The sequence below is a fragment of the Struthio camelus genome, chromosome 8 (assembly GCF_040807025.1).
Source record: "Struthio camelus isolate bStrCam1 chromosome 8, bStrCam1.hap1, whole genome shotgun sequence".
Taxonomy (NCBI): Eukaryota; Metazoa; Chordata; class Aves; order Struthioniformes; family Struthionidae; genus Struthio; species Struthio camelus.
In genome coordinates, this window is record NC_090949.1 from 25,291,323 (window position 1) to 25,304,689 (window position 13,367).

The 13,367-nt window shown below is 48.1% G+C and overlaps 2 protein-coding genes across 3 annotated transcripts; one reads left to right on the plus strand and one right to left on the minus strand.

The window, feature by feature from the left end:
* Positions 1-1,617: 1,617 nt before the first annotated feature.
* PIF1 (PIF1 5'-to-3' DNA helicase) lies at positions 1,618-10,023 on the minus strand. 2 transcript variants are annotated; one of them, XR_011142584.1, is made up of 12 exons: positions 9,547-10,023; positions 9,358-9,463; positions 9,147-9,272; positions 8,870-9,023; positions 8,053-8,167; positions 7,873-7,979; positions 7,301-7,440; positions 6,488-6,594; positions 5,512-5,599; positions 4,915-5,022; positions 3,724-3,915; positions 1,618-3,384 (listed from the first exon to the last, which is right to left on the minus strand). XR_011142584.1 is itself a non-coding variant. In XM_068952797.1 (12 exons), exons 1-12 carry the CDS (start codon positions 10,021-10,023, stop codon positions 3,328-3,330), a joined length of 1,815 nt encoding a protein of 604 aa, XP_068808898.1. In that variant the 3' UTR covers positions 1,618-3,327. The 2 variants fall into 2 exon arrangements, 1 of the variants encoding a protein (XP_068808898.1); XM_068952797.1 differs by having other exon boundaries at positions 4,915-5,060.
* A 206-nt stretch (positions 10,024-10,229) lies between these two features.
* Positions 10,230-13,362, plus strand: CFAP144 (cilia and flagella associated protein 144). Its single transcript, XM_068952804.1, has 4 exons — positions 10,230-10,392; positions 10,723-10,782; positions 11,658-11,761; positions 12,833-13,362. The coding sequence occupies exons 1-4, from the start codon at positions 10,260-10,262 to the stop codon at positions 12,944-12,946; spliced, it is 411 nt and encodes a 136-aa protein (XP_068808905.1). The 5' UTR covers positions 10,230-10,259; the 3' UTR covers positions 12,947-13,362.
* The last annotated feature ends 5 nt before the right edge of the window (positions 13,363-13,367 follow it).

Below are 13,367 nucleotides of genomic sequence, written 5' to 3' on the forward strand. Positions count from 1 at the left end.
CCCAACCATTCACTGTTAGCGATGAAGCCTGGTAGTGCTAGGCACCTGCTTGGCCTGCCTCTCAGTTTTACTGCACTCCAGCCACACCTGTAGGCAAAGCACTAAATCTCATTCTCTCCAGCACACCTCATCCTCACAGCACACTTCACATCTCAGGTCCTCTCCTTTCCCTACACCCTATCATCTGCTACACAGAAATAGTAGTTCTTCTATTATATGGAATTTCTCTTTCTATATACCACAGCACTTTGGGCCTTACCTCCGTATTCTGACAGATTTAACTCTGAATCTAGTGTTACCAGATGTTGCATCTACAGAGATGCAATTTCAAAAGTAGTGGACACTAACACACTTGATACTTGACAAAGGATCTTTCTTCTATCTTTCCTTGTCTCCCCACCACTCCATATGCGCACTGCAAATGGCAAAAGTACAGTTCTAAAGGTACAATGCAGGACTGAAGAGGAAAAGCTGGTAGTCTGTAGGAAGTGGAAGCCTGTAGGAAGAGGAGTCTGTAGGAAGGAGAAGCTGAGGATATAACAGAGCTTCAAAAACCACTTTACCTCCTTGTGCGTATTGCAAATCTTAATTAAGAACACCTAGATTAACTACCTAAATCCCAAATTCTTAGCATACATAAGCCTTGGTCTACCGTTACGCATCAGCTCTAGATTGTGTAAGCTGAGAAGACCGCAAACACTTGCTCTGTTGCAAGCCACGTACACCGTTTTTGAAAAAAATCCAACCTGCTAAAACCTCCTTGCTTAAACAAGTGAAAGCAGTAGTATTACTGGAAGTTTTGAAGATACCTTGCGGTGGCCTCCTGTAAAGTTTCTTGCTCTTCAGATTCTTCTTCATCTTCTCACTAATGAGCAAAGCACGAGCAGCTCTGTTTTTTCAGTATAGTCACCAGGCCAAAAAAAAAAAAAAAGGTTTCCCATGTGTTAGTCTGCCATGTTCTGGCTGTAGACTAATTAATATGCCTCTATTATATATCTATTATATATAATAGATATATAACTATTATATATATCTATTATATATATTATATATATCTATTATATATATTATAAAATCTATTTAGCATTTTAAGTAGTATTTGGCAGAACAGAGGATTGTGTGTGCAATACAGGACTTTTACCTCATATATATGGCAGCATTATTCTATAAGAAGGTCTCATCAAAATCCTAACTGACTGTAACGGAGCTGTGACAGAACCTGACAGCTCAGATACTTTCTGACTTCTCCCTTTGCCATCTGAGTAGCAATCTTCTACCTCAGCTCCCATCCCCACACCTACACTAGCTAGAAGTGTGTGAGGACATACAAAATTTACAAGAAAATTTTGTAAGATTTACCCTTTTCAGCCTCAGGACAGCTGCCAGCCCTTCAAAAGCCACTGCTATTCTGTTCCCATTGCTTCACCTCTGGGAAGGTGACCACAACATTTCTTGCATGTTTAATTCCAGCTGTATTATAAATAGTTGTATAACCCTTTCCAGCTTTAAGTTTTACTGTGAATTTATCCTAAACCTCAGATTAGCACCAAAAGATACATACAGTTGGAAATATTTCAGTCCCTAAATACATGAAATCTGCAGTTAAGTCAGCTGTTTCAGAAGACAACAGTTATTTTTGAGTTTATTTGCATTTTACATAATCAGGCTTCCTATATGTTATCTTTACAGTAGTACAGAAGTTTTAAAAAGATGCTAAAGGATGTTAACCCGCATTATCTCATCCCTTTTATGTAACTTGCTAATAAATCAATATATTCTGTATGACTAGAAGTGTCTAGCATGTTCTTATTACTTTTTTTAATCCATAATGGTAAATCTCACTTTAAAATTCCCTAGCCTTTCTGATCCTGACACCTCCTCTTGCTAAACTTCCAGCCTTTACAGCATACCTTGTATCCCCTGTTCTCCCCTCACCAGAGTCCCATACCCCAGCCTCCAGGAGAGGCAGAGCCTCCAGGATCGCAGGTGCAGATGACACAGCACTGTAAGACAGCTCCAGGCCAGGGAGAGGGATCACTGTGATGCAAAAGGCCAACCAGACCTGAGAGCAGCTAGGTCAGACACAGGATTGACAGCTGGCAAGGCCTTAGCACTGCAGCTCCCAGTGAGGCTGAGGCAGGCAGCACAAGAGGAGACACTGCTGGAAAACCCTACAGGGCAAAACCATGCGATACAGAAAACAAAACCGCGCAGCCCGGAGGGTGGAAGGGGCTGCAGCTGCCTGGCTCCGAGTTACCCATTACATTTAGGTCGCCCATCCTGCTTCTCTGCCTGCAGCCGTGCCCCTGACAGTTACGTTGCCCACAACCTCTGATTGCTGGCAGAAGAGGCACGAGGGGAAGACAGGCGCAACATGAGTAGACAACCACAAGAAGCAGGAACTCAATCCAAGAACGCAGGTGGAGGACAGGAGTTGAGAGGCACCCGGAGAACAGGCCGGGAGCGGGGCGGCAGGCAGGCACAGGCTGCCCTCAGTCCCCCGCACAGCGACCACCCCAACAGTTACTGCCGCCCAGCCAGCCCCACTGGTGCAGATCTCCTCCCGCTAAGGGTCCCCCCCCTTTAATAGGGTCAGCTCCTCACAGAGGCACCAGATTTTAAAAAAGTAAAAAAAGATTCTTAAAAAAAACACATTATTGCATGTATCAGGTTAACAAAGACATGTATCAGCATAACAGGCAATGTACAGCCCTCTGCTTCTGGATGAATTACACAAAGCTTCCTGCTGTCAAACACCTGGAAGACTTAGCAAGAACTCCCCAGCATAGCATGCAGTGATAGCCTGGCTCCTAGCAGCTCCTTGCTGGCAAGAGAGCCAATCATGTGTTCTGGGTACCCAGAACACGCCTCCTCTTGTGTCAACAGCTCCACTGAACGGGTCCAATCCATCTAGACAAAAGGGACACAAACTTTTTGTCTCTCAACCTGGGGATACACGCTGAAGAAAAGCGGGCAAGTTTCACCATCCACATATGTGAAGAATAAAATGAAGCCTTTCCTCCAGGCAAGCAGGATATAACCCATAGGAAGGTCTCTCAGATGCATCCTTGTTTAGTTAGTTACTGTGCTAGAGTCACACGTGAAACCCAGAAGTTCAAGACTGTAGGCCCAGCAAAGGGCTACAGAAGCCTCCCAGCTCTCAGAGACATGGTACAGGGAGACTTCTATATATCCAGAGTCAGCTGGATGAAACAAACTTTAAAAAAAAAAAATTCAACTTCACTATGATTCGAGATATACTCAATGGTGAGACTGCTGACACATAGTAGTCTATGCTGATGCCTCACAGAGACCAGAAGGGCATTGTCAGCTGTATTTCCAGTTCTCCTTGTCATCAGCTCCTGAATGGGTGTGCAGAGAATCCTAGAGAGAGAAAAGAAAGTGAGGGAGAAGACACTTCTAGTATGCCACTTCTTCCCCTTTGGTCCTTACTACAAGATGAGGATCAAAGCATCCCAAACTCTCCCTTTCACCCAGAGGGCCAAGGAGTGACATACTACCCAAACATTGCACCAGATGCTTTTTTTTTTTTTTTTTAAATTTTTAAACCTCAAGAGCTGCTGCTCCACCACCTTCCCTCTCCTGCCGTTACTTGTCTTAATTCGAATAGCCTTGCTCAGGAAGACAGAGGAGCGTCCAAGCCCAGACATCTTTGATCCTCCTTGCACAAAGCAATCTTTGATAGCACAGGTTTATCTTTACCTGCTTTAGAAGCTGATGACTTCTCAGCTGTCTGTAGAAACGCAGCACAGAAGGATCTGCTCTCACAACTTTTGGGTCAAAATCAAGAACACGGAGACCTGCAAGGCTTCGAGCTCGGGAAAGGGCTACATAAGCCTGTCCACTTTCAAAGACACGAGAGAGGGAGATTTCCACACAGTCTAAAGACATGCCCTATAAGGGACAGGGAGAAGTTTGTTACAGAACAGAAAAGAAAGCTATGCTATATCAACACTAACCTGTCCTGTGGGTCTGTCAGAGGTACTGTCCTCAGTGTACAAATCTGATAAGAGAGGAAGTCTGTTGTGTGACTAAGTAACAGATTAAAAATGGGAATCAGTAGAAATAAGTGGGCAGTTTTCCACTGTAAGTTGTAAGCAGACAGTAGTGTCCCCTAACTCCGATAAGCCTTTCATTGGATGGCGTTCAGAGTGTTCTGCACATCCAACATAGCAGGTGAAGAAATTGCCATTTTCAGTCTTAGTAATTAACTGAAGGAACAGCCAGTCCCAAGCAGTCCTCAGGCAGACCATCTGCGAAAGAGTTCAGGCTAGGCCTGGCCAGCTGTCTGCACCAAGAGACAAGAGGCAACAGAATTTACAATATGGCTCGATTTAAACAGTGGTGTGACAGCAAACTCATAGCTCTATTACTGAGAGAAGAATTTATCACCAGAGCGTACAAAGTCTTCTGGAGAGGCAGGAACCACGTTACTTGCATTAAAGAGACTCAACACACTACCTGAAAGGAGAGTCCAGCCCAGAGAGCGCAGATGTGACTCCTGCAGCTTCCTCAGGTACACAAAGCAAGCCTCAGGGTCAGTAATGCTGGTGACTAACAGGGAGAAACTGCCCTGCTCAGCCTGCAGTAGGAAGCAATGCTGCTTTACAGTCCAGTGCGGACCATTCGGATGCTAGCACCCTTACGGGAACTCTAAGGGCAAAGATGGTCCAGCAGTCCTGCTGCCTACCACAACAAGCAAACAGACAAGCATCGCTAACAGAAGAAGAGATGCTGCCTTCTCCACAGCTTGAGATGCACATGCCCTCGAGTTCCCCGGCAACAAGGGCCTTTTAATTTTCCCCTCTCGTTTTACCAGCAATAAAAGCTTGCCCAAAAGATGAGGCTTATCTACAGACTTTTACACCATCGTATCTGTATGAAAACACCCACCTGACTCTTGTGAATGGAAATGGCCCATGCAAGTTTTAGGGGCAGCTGTTGGCGACTCAGATAAACTCCAGATGGCCCTTTGAAGACCCATCGCTCCACCTTGATGACCTGTGTGACCCCACAGAGAAACCTCACCTTAGGCAGTCCTGTAGGAGCAGGAGAGAAACAGGAATGTTTTCCTGACCACTCAGTGGCCAGAAAGCCAGCAGGCTAAAGACTAGTTCTTTCCCCTTCCCACCTCAGTCTTATCTGACTCTTCTTAATGTAGCCCTAAAATTCCTAAGTTACGTATTTTCTCTGCAACTCTACTGATAATGCCAATAAGGGAACACTATCCTCTGGAAAATGATAAAAATATCAAGATTTGCTTCAGCTAAACAGACAGCAAAAGAGAATGAGCATGCATAAGCAGAGAACAAAGAAAGCAAATCAGGAGACTTCACAGATAGCTGCAGCTGATGTAGGGCTTGACGTTACAGCCCATCAGAACCACAGACTTCTTGCTGCAGAGAAGACCTCCTCCCTGTTTTCCTTCAGCAGGAAAGAGAATAACAACAGTCACCAGCAGTCAACAATATACTTAAAGAGTTAACTCACCTTTCTGTTCACTTTCAAACCCTACAACAACTCCCCGTGCCCCGTTCACCAGCCCTTGTGACACATCCAGATTCTTAGCCAGCATCACCTAGAAGGTAAAAGAAGCCCTCAAGTGCACTGGCTTTACAGCCTATTCAGCAAGCTTCACCTATGCTGTTTGGCAAACAGCATAAGTACAGCAGGCTGATGTGGCCATGGCCCAGCAACAGAGCACTGCCTCCAATTTGACTGGAGCCATCTCACAGCCCTTCCTTCCCAGGATTCCCAGCCATGGGATTCTGCAGTGCTGAACACTACTCCCCCGAGCTGTTTCTGTCCACAGCTGCAACCATGCATTAGCACCTTGGACCTAGGCAACAGATTCCATCTCCTGAACACCAACAAGTTCACAGGACTAAAGATCCTGGGAACAGCCAAGAAACAGCTTCCTGAGGTAAAATGTTGCTGCTAAAAGCAATCCTATGGTTTTTCAGTAGGAAGCAGTGCTGCTTTACAGTCCAGTGCGGACCATTCGGATGCTAGCACCCTTACGGGAACTCTAAGGGCAAAGATGGTCCAGCAGTCCTGCTGCCTACCACAACAAGCAAACAGACAAGCATCACTATAGCCCTAGCTGATAGCAAGGAACCAGAGTATCCAGTGCCACATAGCTGGCAATCTATACCATGCTCTTACAGGTCAGGAGGGCTGCTATAGCTGGAGATGATACTCCAGGCAAGTACACTTTACTTCCACTTTGTGGTGGAAGACACATGTTAAAGTCATAGTGGTCACCACTGTCAAAGGAACACGTACCTCAGCTTAAATTCTCTGTCCGGATCAGGTTCCGAGTAGAAAAGATACAAAAATATAGCCTTTTGTTGCTTGGCACAGCTGTTCTATACTTAATCTGCTCTATATTTATCTGTTTATCTGCTATTCCTTTGTTTTTCCTTATGCTATTTGGTGTGCTGGTCTTTCCTATGCGCATACTCACCTGAGCTCCAAGCTTTAGTTCAACTCTGCAACCCACAGGACACTGAGCATCAATTAAATTAACCAGCATTGGGTCACTGTCCAAAGCCTCAAAAGTATGTACTTCTCCTATTAAAGGAAGAAAGAGATGACAAATCGCAGCCATTGAACATACGCTACGAAACGTTTGCGGGAGGCTCAGCATTTATTTCTCAGAGCCATCCTCCTCACCACCAGCCAGAACTGGCTTTTAATATCCATTCTGCTCTGTCCTACCAGCAGGATGCAAGAGGCATCTTCCAAGAAGACTCACTGTTGCCTCTCCTCCCACCATACCTCCCAGAGCATTAGAGGGTTTGGGAATTGAAGGCCAACAGTAAGAAATAGCTTATCAGTTGCCATTTTGAGCGTATGGACAGTTTCACTTGCAGCAAACACCAGATTTCCAAAGAGGACTAAGGAAGAATCCAGAGCCAGATAGGGAGGCAGAAATGGAAGAGACTACAACTCAGGCAGTGGCTCATTTGAGCATGGTCTTTCTAAGATACTAGAAAAGGAAGAACCAGGGGTATGAAGGCATTAATAACCCACCCTGCCCCACAGAAAGGTTGGGCTATCTGAATATTACCCACTGAGAAGTAACAACGGATGAAGATTTTTAAACAAAGAGCTGTGCAATTTTTGCCTAGGCAGGTCTACTCCAACACTCACAGCTTGGACTGGTGCTGTTGTACACACAAGAAAGCCAATTCCCCCTTCCCTGTCACTATAGTAACCCCACTTCATCCACTCAGAGCGTAGTCCTGAAACAAGCAGTTTCCTTCAAGAAATTCACCTGACAGCTGCTGCAAGCATCTCTCATTAGTTAGTTCTACATCATCCTTATGGGTGCAGAGCCGAGTAGCCAGGATCCCATCACGCTCAGCCCTGTTGGTAGCTGTCTGCATCAGCAGTCTGGCAACCTCCTCTGTGCACCTGGTAACCAGGAAAAGGGGAGTATTGTTTAAACTGAGAAGGAACAGGTCTTGAGCAGCAATAGCTTACACACAGCTGGTTCTAGGAAGAACCAGATTAGGCTCTAGCAAGCCCCAGACCTCTAGAGAGAAGGGTGGAGAGAGGTAACCACACTAAGTAGGAGAGCAGCATAAGTGTGTGCCTCAAGCTCTGCCCTGGCTATCACCAGCTCACCATCCATTGCATTCCTTGGCAAAAGTTGTGAAGACTAACCCTAGAAAGGGTCTTCCTTACCAGAGCAGCACATGTGAAATCTACTTACGTTAGCTAAAACATCTATGGCTACTGCCCCAGCTACATTCCTGGTGGAAGGCAGCTGTAACAAGACAAATATCTCTTTCCACGGCTTCATCAGTAAGGGAGCAGGGACAAAAGAGCCAAGTTTCTCCTCACCTGCCTAGACGGACTGCACTGAGGAGTGAGATAAAGGTCCTATCGGTCTGCCTCCGCACTTCAGTCAGTTCCATGTTTATCTGGATGCACTTCCTCCAGCTTTTTGCCTGGAAAATCATTCCCTTGTTAAAAAACTGGCAGAGCTGGAGTGCAAGGGTTATCTGAGAGATAGTTTTGTACCTGGAAGCAGAACTTGGTTTCTTCATTAGCCTTACAGACTGGGGGTAGCTGTAGGAAGTCCCCACAGATGATTAGCTGAATTCCTCCAAAAGGGTCATCCCGTTTTCTTACCGCCCTGAAAAGGAGGAAAGGCCTTTGAATGCTCTTCAAGACCTAGTCATAATCAGAGTCTCAAAAGTTACTGTATGGTCTGCTATGATATTTGAACACACACCACCTGACACAGCTGAAGGAAATCATCTCTTCCTGTAGAAGGGTTCAAGTAATCAAGCAATGCTACTACAGTATTTATTTTTTTTCTGGACATCTTCATCCCCCAAGATGTCATTGTCAGTCTTGGTACTTTCCTAGCTGTTACACTACTGTATATTCACTGCAATGCATTTTCACTCTTCCACATGAGGATGAATTGATTGATTTACCATGCAAGCTCCTATACTATGAGATACAGTCAGAAAGCACAGGGAGCCCAAGCTGAAATCCAACTTGGAGGGGATGTGAACACAGGGAGCTTGGTCCAGGAAGCAAGACAACTGGGCATGGCGCAAATGGACGCATGCCCACAACTCTGAGGACAACACTCGACTCCAGAGATGGAAATGGCAATTGGTACAGCTACAACTGAGGAGTGAGACATGATCAAAACTGATCTCAAGCTATAAAAGTCTGCCCAGATGCTGGCTATGATCTTGAGCTTCCTTCCAGTCCTATGCCAGTGGTTACCTTGTGTCCATTCACACAATCAGAGGAAGAAAGCAGCCTGGGAACTTAGAAAAAGTAGCTGCTGTTAGAGTTGCTTAACCTGACAATCACTTACCTGGCCACTGCCTCCAGCTTATCAAAGAATTTGCCATCCACCATGGAGATCTCATCAATAATTAAGTGCTGACAGGCCAGCCAGTGCTGACGCACTCCAGGTCTCTCAGCCAACTGAATACATTGTTCTAGCGGTGCCTTCCCAGAGCCGATCCCTGGGAGAAAGGAAGAAAGCAGAGCCGATAACCATCCCGCACCTTTAGGAAGGGAGCACGCTCTCAGCTCCCTGCTGCCCAGGGGCCCCGGGCTGCTCCTCGGGCAGAAAGGCACGGCGTTACCTGCGAAGGCATGGAGCGTGGTGCCGCCGACGTGGCAAGCTGCCACTCCCGTGCTGGCCGTGGCATAGGTGCTCTTGGGCGGCAGAGAGCCCACGATCCTCTTCAGCAGGTACGACTTCCCCGTGCCTTGGAGGGGACAGAGAAACTCCTTTCACCGCCGCCCCCCCTCCCGGAGCGGCGGGCCGCGGCCCCCGGCCCCCAGCCCCCTCACCCGCGCAGCCCGTGAAGAAGACGCTCCTGCCGCTCAGTACCGCGCTCAGCACCGCGTCCTGCTCCGCCGAGAGCCTCGCCGGGGGCCGCCTCCCCGCGCCGGGCACCTGCGGGACGGGACGGGACCGGACTCGGCGTGAGGGCGAGGCCGGCACCGAGGGCCGCCGCCCGCCCCCCGCCGCGGACTCACCTCGGCCGGGCGCCGCTCCTGCGCCTCGTCGCCGCGGCGGCGGCGGCCGCAGGGCAGGTCGCGCTCCTGCAGCGGGCTGATGGCGGCGAAGGCCGGCGGCGGCCGGTCCAGCAGGCGGGGGCCGCGCGGGGGGGCGCGGCGCGGGCCGGCGGCCAGTTTGAGGCGCAGGAGGCGGAGGAAGGGGCGCAGGGCGGCGGGCGGGCAGTTGGAGAGCAGCAGCTGGGCGCCGCCCGGGCCCAGCCGCACCGCGGCCCGGCCCTCGCCCGCGAAGCGCGTGAAGAGCCGCACGGCGCCGCCGCCCAGCGCGAAGCTCAGCGGCGCTGCCGCCCCGCCGCCGATCACCCGCAGCACCGGCTCCCGCAGCTCGTTGCGGCCCAGCACCACCAGCGCGTCCCGCACCACGCGGCGCCGCGGCCCCTGCGCGCCCGGCACCGGCTGCTCCACGGCCACGGTGCACCGCAGCTCCGCACCCTCCATGCCCGCCCCGGCCGCGCCGCGCCGCACCACGCTCCGCTCCTCGCCGGCCAACGGCGATTCAAACCCGCCGCCCGCGGGCGCGGCCAATCAGCGCCGGGGGAGCTTTAACTCGGCGGCCAATAGAAGGCGAGAGGAGAAACGGTCGGCGGCGGGGGCGGAGCGTCGTTTCCGCCAATCAGCGTCCTCGGTCCGCCCCACGTGAGGCGTTGCCGGGACACGGGACGCCGCCCGGCGCCATGGCCGCCCTCCGCGGGGAGAAGGAGCCGCCGGACGCGGTGCACCAGGACCAGATCTTCTGCGAGCGGGTGCGGCGGGAGCTGCAGTGCCAGCGGCTGCACACGGAGTACGGCGTGAACCCGCTCAGGCGGGGTGAGCCGGCCTCGCGGGCGGGGCGGGGCGAGGCGAGGCGAGGCGGCCCCCAAGCGGGCGGGGACCCAGAGGCCTCCCCCTCCTCCCCCGCCGGTGGCGATCAGGGCCCGGGAGCTGCTACAGAGCCGGGAGAGGCGCAGCTCCTGCGGCGGGACGGGGACCCGTCTGCCAGCACTCTAACTCATTTTCTTTCAACCACATGCTGTTTTTCCCGTAACAACTTAAAGTGGGGAATAACCAGAAAAAAACATTCGCAATGATATATGCCCTTTACCTAGTTGTGATGCTAATTACACGTTAAAGCAATTCATCTCCATCATTTCTCTCCAGTTCACATGGTCGCCAGGAAGCCTATGTCTTGGCATGACAATATAGAGGAGCCTGCAGACGGTAAGAAACCTCCGAACAGCTTGTGATAATTAAATAAGGAAATGACCAATAAATAAGATTAAAACATTCCAGCTAGTCTCAAAGATGACCTACATGGAAACATCCCGGTGAGAGTAGAAGAAAGTTAAACATATTCATGATTTTTATTAACTATAAGGTATTTTTTCCATTTTAAGGCCCTGCCTATTACTTTTGTCAGTACAAGCCTGCCTTTATGAGATTTTTTTAATCTTTATTACACCATATTGCTTGAGAACATAAATTTCATTCAGAGGAAAAATCTAGAAACATTTTATACATATGTGGTGCCTGTCATTGCAGATTCTACCTAGCAACTGCATATGACAAACAGTGCTGAAATAGCTGCTAAGTTCTGCTTTAGAGCACCAATAACAGGAAGTCTTACGGCAACTGCTCCCTTATTTCTTACAGGCTCTATTTAAAAACATGATGGTAGGTTAAAGCTGGCCTGCTGCAGTAAAGGACTAGGGGAAAAACAGAGGGAGCAGGTCTCAGGCAGCTGAGAAAGATGACAGCTAATGTGGAGGTCTGGTTGTATTAGATATGGCATGAGAAAAATAAGGTATTACAATGTAGTAGACAAGGAAGATAGAATTAACAAGATACCATAGAAGGACAGATTTTGAAACCTGACCAAGATCTGTTTGAGCAGAAATGTTACCCTGCAGTCTCTTAGAAGATCATTCACAGAAGCACAGGGGTTGCCTCCAACCTTGGCCTCCTTGCTATCACTCGGGCAGGGTTAGGATCTCGGATCTCCGTTCCTTGCATACATCCACACGTGACTGGTTTGTCCTTTGTTTGTTTAAAAGCATACTTTCTTTCACTTGTGTCTGTCTCTCTTAAACCTACAGCCAAGTTCCTGAATCTTATTCACCATGCAGCACTGGAGCCAACAAAGAAATACTCAGAGCCACAAACTGAAAGCCAGGAAATTGGCTGGAACACAACACCTTTGGTGAGTAGGGTACTTAAGGAATCAACTCTGCAGGATTCAGAGTGGTTCAGCCCATCATATTAAAGGATATTTGTGCCAGAAAATAATTTGTGACAAAGATGGAGATCAGGAATGACTAGGAAAGAGCAGAAGTGTTCATGGACAGCAAGCTTTTAAAGTTTAGCCTTCGAGGACTCTCATACTTACATAGGCTTGTGAACACAAAAACAGCAGACTCCCCACCTGAAAACTTGCATGCAAAATGCATACAATGACAATTCAACCCAAGCATATTTCCAAATGCCATGTGTTCAAACCTGCTTATGAAATTATTCAGCCAAGAGAAAGTGAGCAATATGAAGCAACATACGTAAGTACTGTGAGAAGTGTGCAACTGTACTGTATCTTTCAGATAAATTGAAAGCAGAACCAGAAATTTAATAATCAGCTAAGTACACCCCAGGCAGAATATACCAATGAGGATTCACTTGCGGGAAGCTGAATAATCAGGAGGAAAGGGGATCTTATTAACAAGCTAAAATATGATCGTATCTGACAAACCAATAGCCATGACCATGACTGCCTTTATAGATAGGTTAGTGGTTCCAGGAAGGCAAAAGAGGGCCTGATTAATTCTGGCCTGTTACCAAAAAAACTGCAAATAAGATTAGTCTTTCATAACTACTCATATTAGACTTCCAGTAACCTAGTTATTGGTGACAAGCCTAGAGCCAGGCAGCCGAGCACAGCTTTAAGCTTTTAGACAACGGTTGTTGGGTTTGCCAGGCAGGAAAGAAGCAACTAAAACCGAGTGCAGGAAACTGCATTAAATTTGGGGAGTCAGGATTCATGATGCTGTTTTTAAGAGGATCACTTTTAAAGTGAATTTTTCAGAAATTTGTCTCCTTTTTCACCAAGTCCTACTGCTATGAAACAGCAAACTGTTCTAAAATAAGTAGTACTTGGCTCCTTAGTCATTTGGGCATTTCTTAGAAGTATTCCAGGCTATTCTTCTTCTCAAGAGGGAATACTACTACTAATGCTAGTAAAAGCACATGACTACTCATGCTATGATAACTTTTTTCCCCCCAGATTCACGTGGACCGCACTGACTGCAGACTGCACTTCCCACGCCGGAGCACTGAGATCACTAGATATATGGCTGCCTTTTGGCGCCTGAAGGAGCAGTCTGAGAACCTGCAATAGCGTAGCAAAGACACTCAACTTAGATAGAAGCAGTTAATGACATCTGTCTAATGTGTCAGTCCTTGCTCGTTATTAAGTGATTCTGGTAGATTTCTGGCAAGAGAAGGTAATGAGAAAAGTGGAGAGAGAATCCCAGACTGGCCAAATTTGCAGCCTGACAACAGTTCCAGAAATAAACTTATTTGTAAGACTGCTGCTTTTGGCTCTGTAGTTGCCAAAACCATCTACGCAAAGCACCTAAAAAAAGCTTTAATTCCTTGATGGGTCTCAAGACATCTTATTTCAACATCAGCAACATGACCCAGAACTCCAGTGCTGCAAGTACAAGTCAACAGTAGCTGTGGTAAAAGCTGCCGGACTGAAAGGAACAGAAGTTTTAGCCACCGTTCACAACGTAAACACGAATTAGGCATCAAGGGAG